The following is an 8,926-nucleotide window of genomic DNA, read 5'->3' on the forward strand; positions in this document are numbered from 1 at the left end:
TAGCTGTAATGGCCTGCACAGGCCTAGAGGCTTAAAAAAGAATAAATTGGTGCACTACTGCTCCCAGCCAGCCACAACAGTAATGCACACTATGAAGAGTAGCCCTAAGAAGGACCGTTGGGGTTCTTGACGAGAGAATCCTGCTCTAACACTTTCCCTATATCAGCAGCAGCACTTTCCCTACCCTCTGCCAGCATGCGTCTCAGGCGAGCCGCGGGCGGGACCAATTTAAATACTCAGTGGTCACCTGATCCCGCCAGCCACTCACTGCTGTTGGTGGGTAGGAAGCGATAATGCCTTCCCAGGATGTTTATTGGCTAGAAAATGGCACTAAACATGCGGGGAAGGGAAATGAAATTGACTCGAGTACCGTGTGGTGTTCGTCTCGAGTAACGAGCATCTCGAGTACCCTAATCCTTGAACGAGCATCAAGCTCGGACGAGCATACATAGAGAACGCAAAACAGCACTACTCTATTAGACCCATAGGGTGGGACCGTCTATGTGCCAGCCACAGAAGGAGTCCGGGCCACTTGACCCCAAACAGCACAGCAGAAAAGAAAGTCCGTGGCAGAAAAGAGTGATGCAGTTTAAATCACAGCTTCTTTATTCCTCCACAACATCATACAACGTTTCAATCAGATAACTGATCTTTATCAAGTATAAACACACCCTCAAATACAATCCTAATATAGTGCCTAAATTAAAAACAGATACCAAACAGCTGAGCATCAGACCAATACCTGGAATGCATGTGCGTCCGTCTTCCATGGCCTCCGGTCCCAATGGCTTGTTGATATTATCAGAGCGCATGCACGCAGACCCGCTGTTATCGCGAGACTACGGCAGTCATATGGTGGTATATCACACCGCGCTATACAGATAGATGACACAGACAAGCACCCTGAGCATGCGCCGGCCGCTTTGAACGAACCTCTAATGCCGCTGTTACCGCGAGACCGCGGCTACATAGCGGCGATATGCTATTATATGCTATCATAGCCTATTACATAGCTAAGCATACTAAGAGTGCACTGTCAACAACACAGTTCACTTATAACATAGTGTAGCGGCTATACGGGCCGACTAGATGTACACTACATAGTATTGTCTATCACTTATGTAAATTACTCGTATAGTTGTCATAAGGGGCCCAACTAAATAAATATGGCACTACTAAGAGATAGTATGTTCAAGACAAAGAAAGCCTTATATAGGAAAACAGTAAAAAGTGCTCATATCTCAGGGGGGTATATATCAATTTATCAACATTGGTAGAGGAGCAGCTGACACAAAAGTCAGTCCAGTGAATTAACTATTCAATATACTACATAACCTGCACGTTTAACATACAGAATATGGGTATAGGAAAATATTCCATATAGCCCATAACATATAATACCCAATATATCCCCAACTATCTCACTCACGGTTTTATAAATAGTATGGGGCAAATATAGAAATAGCCCAACGATGGTATATGTACACACATACAACTAAGGGTGTACTAATAGAGATGAGCAAACGTACTCGTTTCGAGTAATTACTCGATCGAGCATGGCTATTTTCGAGTACCTGGCTACTCGGGTGCAAAGATTCGGGGGGCGCTGTGGAGCAGGGGATGGCGTGGTGCAGCGGGGGATAGCAGTGGGGAACAGGGGGGAGCTCTCTCTCTCTAACTCTCCCCTCTGCAACCCCCCGCTCACCCACGGCGCTCCCCGAATCTTTTCACCCGAGTAGAGAAGTACTCGAAAATTGCGGTGCTCGAGTGAAAAAGGGGCGTGGCCGAGTACGTTCGCTCATCTCTATGTACTAAATAATGTGCAAAACATCACAAATTTCTACTTAAAACCTGAGAAAAACGTTATCACAACAGCTCGGACGAGTGTGCTCGATCATCTGTAGATATGAGGCATTGTACCATCTCGTGTAAGTTCTATTTTTTCTTTAAGGGGTGTAGCGTTTTTTACAGTGAATTTCCTGTAAAAAGGTAATTTTAAACTTCATTGCACTCTAGGTAATTGTCAGGACCGGTGACTCGCAGGGCCTCTGTGTCCACCCCGCTGGCCCTGTCACCCAGGCTGCAGCTGTGTAACACAGGACAGCCTTGGTTCTGGTAACCTCCCCTGGCCACCGCATTCCTCCTCAACACCAGGTTGCTAGGAACGCGGCAGGCTCCGCCTCGCCCCGCATCCTCGGCACCACCATGACCAGGCGTGCGTCCTTGGTCTCCGCCTGTCCTACAAGGCTGGGGCCCGTTCTCCAGCGCCTCAGTGAGTGGATTCTTCTGCTGTCAGGCTCCCCGGCTGGGGCGGGAGCTCTGACAGCATTTAAACTCCTCAGTGCCTTCAGCCTTTGCTAGTGTTAGTTTGGTCTCCTGCTGCACTCATGTTTTTGGATATTGCCTGCCTCCCAGTTTTTGATCATTTGCCTGACCCTGACTTCGCCTTCGCCTGACCCTTTGTACCACATATTCTCCAGTTGCCAACCCGGATAGTCTGACTTGCCTCTGTGTTAGTTTACTCTAATGTTTGTTTGTTGTCTGTCCCCATTCCCCACTTTCCTAGTGAGTTGTGAGACAGTCGCCCAGTTGTCGCCCTGGGGCTTAGCCCAGGGGGGTAAGTAGGTAGGGACAGGGGTTGCGGGCAGTCTCAGGGACTTCCAATATCCGGGACCCTAGTTCCCTGACAGTAATGAAGTATGTGTGCCCTTTTTTGGGGGACATTGATACCTCTAACATTAAATGAACTTATCGGTAGATTTGCCATTTATTTTGGTAGTTAGGATTGATTATCGCGAATACAGCATCAGCAGAATTGTCCAAAATCATACAAACAGGGAAAGCGGGGACATAATTAGAACTCAATAACATTACATAACTAATGATAAGGGATTGTCTCTAGTTTTTTGCAGCTGGACAGAAGATTAAGGACACGGTCCGCTTCTGTCCAGATTCGAAAGCAAAAATCGATTTTCGAGGCAGCCCGCTCACTTAGAGGAAAATGGATCATGAATGATCCGACTGCGATTAAACTATAAAGAGCAGTGTTGTCTTGAGTAGGGTAAGCCAGAGAAGACCTCCCAGCATAGTCTCAACTATTACTCAAGTAGAATTGGTAGAAAAGGAAACAGGCATTTTGTATTAACTCACATAAGGAGCTAGCTTTACACCTAGGTTCACACACGGCGGATTTGCTGCGTAAGTCCTGCGTATTTTCCATTGCGTATTTGCCGCAACCCAGACGCATCAGCGGCAAAACCGCATATACTGACTTAAATTTGTTGCGGTTTTATACGCGTATTTCATTGCGGTTTAACCGCATCAAAATCCGCCTCGAAGAAGCTGCAGAAAATACCGCTGCGGTATTTGCTATGTAGTCGCGTATTTTCTTGCAGATTTTGCTGCAGATTTCGACTGCTTCCTGTGATGTCATGATCCCTCCCCACAACTGGGAAGGAAGTGGGAACACCCTGTTCACTGACCCCTTGTTCAGGGAAAGCACAGCTAGGAAAGATGGAAAGTGGACAGAGAATGCGTCTGCGAAAATATTACAGGCGAAAGTATCTGATATGTGTTCTGCTGATGCACGCCGCAAAAACCAACAAGGTCAGCTATATACGTGAAATGAAAATGTGTGTTTTACTTGCTAAACTTGCGAATAGTGGGCTAATGTATTGCTGAAAATATGTTGCAGACCGGATGGGGATCCAGGCGGTATTGGGTTCATCCCCTGTTGCTGGAGCGGGGGACGAAGGGGCACTTTGTAAGCCTGTACCAAGATCTGAAAAAGTACGTATATTATTGCCCGAAATTTGCTTCGCTGCTACTGAAGCAGTAATGTTATTTTATCACTGTTTCTCTCTCTCTCTCTCTCTCTCTCTCTCTCTCTCTCTCTCTCTCTCTCTCTCTCTCTCTCTCTCTCTCTCTCTCTCTCTCTCTCTCTCTCTCTCTCTCTCTCTCTCTCTCTCTCCCTCTGTTTGTGTCTCTGTATCTCTCTCTCCCTTCTTTTTCCACTCTCTCTCTCTTTCCCTCCCTCTCTCTCTCTCCTCTCTCTCTCTCTCTCTCTTTCCCTTGGTGTGTCCCTCTTTCTCTCCCTCTTTCTCACTGTTTTGTATATTTCTCTCCCTTCTTTTTCTCTCTTTCCCTCTCTACACCTTTCTGTATATCTCTCTCTCCCTATGTTTCCCTCTCTGTGTGTTTCTCTCTCTCACTCTCTCTTTCTGTGCCCACCGCACACACAGTCTCACACTGTCTCTTATGTATGTCTCTCTGTAGCCATCCGGAGAAGTTTGTCATGTTCTGCCGCCTGCCGCAGGAGGCTTTCGAGCGTCTTCTGGAGCTGGTGCGCCGGGATCCGACATTTCAGAACACCCAAATGCGAAAGGCGATCACTGCAGAGGAAAGGCTGCTCATCACCCTTCGGTAAGTAACCAAAATATGTCTTTTGTAAGAATTACTTACTGATTGAGTCTGACTGGAGACTGGTTAAAATGGCATTGTACGCTGACATAGTATTGGCACGCACGTATCCGTCTGTGAGCGTGTTGAAACTTAGATCCCTTGCACAGTCCTCCATAACTCATTGCCATGTCTTGTTGATGTGCGTATGTGTGAGTCCTCGGCGTACTTTACCGGTGCATCAGTCAGCTTATGGAGTTGGTGGTTGTCATAGCAAACTGTAATATTTCATATAAATACCTTGCTTGGTAGCTAGTGCACCTGTACCCAATAATCTGACAACACAAGTACAAACCCCTGTGGCAACACGATCTCTGAGCCGAGTTACCGTAGGTGACAACCCCCCCCCCCCCAAAAAAAACGCCGCTTTGCATCTGTCCCACTAAGCAACATTGAGTATTTGTATGGCGACGAAATATTAATTTTCATCAATTTTACTGGGCCCATGTAGTGCAACGGTACGATGTAGATAAATGAAGAAAAAAGGGACAAATACTCTATGTTTCATTCAACATTGTTGTAATGGAATGCAGATAGCAAGGAAGTTCCAGGAACTTTGGCCAAATATTTCCAATATGAAAATGCAGAAAATGTAATCTGTTGATCTGTATGTGACATGCTACTTTAGTTCTTTTGATTTCACTAATCCTTTCCCCTTTTTCTCTGCTTCCTTTTCAGCTTCTTGGCCACAGGAGAGAGCTATGCATCCCTGCATCTCCAATTTCGTATTGGTAAATCGACCATCACTGAAATTGTGAGGTGCACATGCAGCGTCATCTGGCAGAAGTTGCAGCCCATCGTGATGCCTTCACCATCCGAGGAGACTTGGCAACGTGTTGCAGCAGGCTTTCAAACTGTTGCCAAATTTCCTAACTGCATAGGCGCGGTTGATGGCAAACATGTCCGTGTGCTTCAGCCACCGCACTCCGGCTCTAAGTTTTATAACTACAAGAAATTTTTCTCTTTAGTCCTGATGGCGGTGGCTGATGCACATTCTAAATTTGTTTGCATCGATGTCGGCGCCTATGGTAGTACTGGGGATTCTCGGGTGCTGCGAACATCACAGATTGGGATGCAAATTCTCCGAGATGGCGTGACGCTCCCAGCCCCACAACCTTTGCCGGGAACCACACATCCAGTCCCCTTCGTGATGGTATCGGATGAGGCGTTCCCGTTGATGCCGAACCTGTTGCGCCCATACCCGCGAAGAGGACTGAATGCCCGGAAAAGGATTTTTAATTATAGGCTGAGCCGGGCACGTCGAGTGGTTGAATGTGCCTTCGGGATTATGGTTAGTCAGTGGAGGGTTCTAGGGACTACCCTAATGGTAGACCCTACCACATTTGATGACCTTGTCAAGGCATGTTGTGTTCTTCACAACTACCTCCGGGAATATCGTCCCGAGGTAGATGTGGAAGAACTGCTTCCTGCCTTTGACACGGTCATCAACTGGGGTGCTGGACGTCCTGCTGCAACCGCTGTGCAGGTACGAGAACACTCTACTGACTACTTCCATAGTCCCGAAGGCGCCGTGCCATGGCAGTACTCTTGTGTGGGTGGTGTGCAGCCCTAATCGCAGTTTGATCCCCCGGCCACCAGCTTCAGAAGAACCATGAAGACAAAGTGCAAGAAAAATTGTTTATTTGCGGCATGACATGCCAAACATTGACATAAAAAAAAACCTGTTTTTAGTGCTAATGCACTGCATTTTTAAGTTATTACAAATTAAAAACAAAGTTATTTGGCAGAACTGTTTCGTCTTTCTTTTGGGGTTTATTTTAGCAGAGTTGGGTCACCACAATGAGAAGTGAGCAAGAGAGTCTGAAGTAAGGGAACAAATATAAACTAAATTCAACCAGACGCACGACTCACATCTCCTGTTTTGGGTATCTGCGGGCTGAAATCCCAACGTTTACATTTATTAAGAACAAATTAAAAAAACAATTTACGAATGACAGAGACTTTTGCATTACCCCAACCTTGGAGGACAGCCAACCAGCTAGCAGCCAGTCAATATGTGATAAGTAAAGGCACACAGTCGGCAGAATGTACATAGACGATACATTCTTTTTTTTTCTTTCCAACATAATGCAGTCAGTAACGCAAGAAAGAAAAAAAGGAATGTGTTACATTTTGACGCGTTGCAGCCGGCCAGGGAGGTACGGTTAGAGGACGCAGTTTTTTAACAATCTTCCCCCTCAACATTCAAGTAAGTATGGGGACACCAGGCAATCCCATGCAGTGTAACACACGATAACGGCTCTTGAGAACGTGCAAACGGCACCTATCAATTACACGACATTGCAGTGATCCGACAATGACTGAGGGGTCACTGAAGTGCCGTATAATTCCTGTATGTTACTTCACTTCTTTGCACACCGGCCGGTGGTGAATTGAATACTGAGGTAGCGTTTTGTGATGTTTGTGGCAAAGGGCTGTTCATGAGTGACATGAACGACTGTTGTGATGGTGAACCGCTCGTCATGTTCTCCGTGAAACCACTATCGTGTGAAACATACTGTATCGGATAGCCTGGTGTCCTTGCAACCCTGTCTGATTGTTCAGGGCAGGATTGTGAAGGAAACAAGGTTCGTGAGGACGGGGGGTTGGCAGCAAATGCGGCATTTTTCATTGCCTGTATAATATCGCTAGAGTCAGCGATAGGGCGTGGAGACGCAAAGACCTCGAGAGCAGCATAAATAACTGGCGATATAGCCCATTGACGCTCAGCCGACAACTCACGGATGCGTGCCGCCACTGCCGCACCCATCGTATCCCATTGGTCTTCCTTGTCAGCTTGGCGCAACAGTGCCATTGCTTCTTCGGCTGCATCAAGCTCTTTTTTTTTTTTACGTCCGCGGGTAACAACGTTACGAACGGCCGGCTCACAACTGGGCTCCCTGTGTGTCCCTCGCCTGCTAGCCGCCGCTGATTGTCCCGACGCTTCATTGCTAATGCAAATTGTGTCTGAATCAGGTGCACTTAGTTGGCTGTCGTCCAAGGTTGGGGTACCTGCATTTATTTCAATATCTGCAGACAATTCTGTGTCCGGCTGGCCCGTTTCTTCGGATGTTTCTTGCATCGTGGGTTGCGATGGCTGCACGTTACCGCTGGTTCTGTGAAACATAAAACAACAATTATGTAGAGGAGGACAACAATATTACAGCGGTTGTCCCGTAAAAGCAAGTGGGGTTATACACTTCTGTATGTCCATATTAATGCACTTTGTAATATACATCGTGCATTAATATGGCCATACACAAGTATATTAGCCCACTTGCTTGGACAGGACAACCAGTTTTGAGTGAGGGTGTGGCGCTACAACTTACGGTCGCAGTTTTTTGCTGGTTCGTATAAACGCCAGCTCGTCAGCATATGGACATTTCTTTTTTGAGGGAGAAGAGCCACTCTTTTCGCACTCCTTTTCATGCTTTTTGTAGCGATCGCGGACAGACCGCCATCAATTTTTCACATCTTTCACTGCAAGGTAAAGAAAAATGTTACATACAAGGTCATCCAATTTTACCTTTCTTCTTTCTCTCCTTTTTGCTGCAAGGAACAATGCAGGTAAATCAGACACATCATCGCTGCAATAGCAAGCGAATCAGCAATTTAGGTACATATGAATGTAAACTTACATATCTCATTTTGACGGCCAGCAGTGGCAGAGTCCCAATCCGGATACATCCCGGAGCACACTGATAACCAGGCGTCCGCCTTCACATCCCTGTCACTGTAGCCCTCGTCGGCTGTGTCCCAGATTTGGGGCTTACTTTCAACCTACAACAAAAGGGATATAAGCACATGCAGTCGAGCAGAACGTCACTTCACATGAGTGTCCATTCCGCGTAGTGTTGAAACGCCAAATTGACACTGTGTTAAGCGACCAAAGGCCAATCCAAAAGGCGGCTTGGTGAATGCCTCATGTGGTCTGGATGCTGGCGCCATTCCGTATTTGTGGACGTGCTTCTCAGAGATGTGGACACAAATTACACTCACCCGCCGCCACCTTCAGATCTGTGACAAAGGATGAAAGACGTGGTTAACTCACCAGCATAATCATTCTTAAGACATTAATCCCCATGCGCTGGTACCACGCCATCTCTTCTGGTGGATTAGTATGAACTTGCTGCCTGAAAAAAAAAAAAAAAAAAGAAGGTTTGCAGAACCATAACCTGCAGCACTGGCTGTGTGATGAATCTGGGAATGAGTGTACGACACGCATAAGTTTACCTTCGGCCGTTGGTATCATCATAGTGTTGGGGCTCCGTTGCTGTTGGTAGTGGTGCCGGCATCGGTGGTTGCATGAGTGCCGCCTGTAGCGGTGGTTGCTGGTGGGACACCTGTAGCGGTAGGTGGTGGCAGGGGGGCCGCCTGCAACGGTGTGTGTAGGGGGCCCGTCTGTGGCGCTGATGACAGGGGTGCCGCCAGAAGCAGTGGTGGCTGGGGTGCCGCTTGTAGCGGTGGT

General features: G+C 47.1%; 1 protein-coding gene across 1 annotated transcript; it reads left to right on the forward strand.

Annotated features, from left to right (window-relative positions):
• The first annotated feature begins 3,513 nt into the window (after positions 1–3,513).
• On the forward strand, positions 3,514–6,031 carry LOC136610259 (uncharacterized). Its single transcript, XM_066589496.1, has 4 exons — positions 3,514–3,606; positions 3,695–3,789; positions 4,276–4,422; positions 5,137–6,031. The coding sequence occupies exons 1-4, from the start codon at positions 3,514–3,516 to the stop codon at positions 6,029–6,031; spliced, it is 1,230 nt and encodes a 409-aa protein (XP_066445593.1).
• Positions 6,032–8,926: the final 2,895 nt, after the last annotated feature.

Source organism: Eleutherodactylus coqui, chromosome 2 (assembly GCF_035609145.1).
Source record: "Eleutherodactylus coqui strain aEleCoq1 chromosome 2, aEleCoq1.hap1, whole genome shotgun sequence".
Taxonomy (NCBI): domain Eukaryota; kingdom Metazoa; phylum Chordata; class Amphibia; order Anura; family Eleutherodactylidae; genus Eleutherodactylus; species Eleutherodactylus coqui.

Bases quoted from the DNA above. Each gene is read 5' to 3' on its own strand.
- LOC136610259 (XM_066589496.1), top strand. From the start codon at position 3,514: ATGGAAAGTGGACAGAGAATGCGTCTGCGAAAATATTACAGGCGAAAG. The intron at 3,790-4,275 runs GTACGTATATTA...GTCTCTCTGTAG, and splicing joins CTGTACCAAGATCTGAAAAA to CCATCCGGAGAAGTTTGTCA. The intron at 4,423-5,136 runs GTAAGTAACCAA...CTTCCTTTTCAG, and splicing joins AGGCTGCTCATCACCCTTCG to CTTCTTGGCCACAGGAGAGA.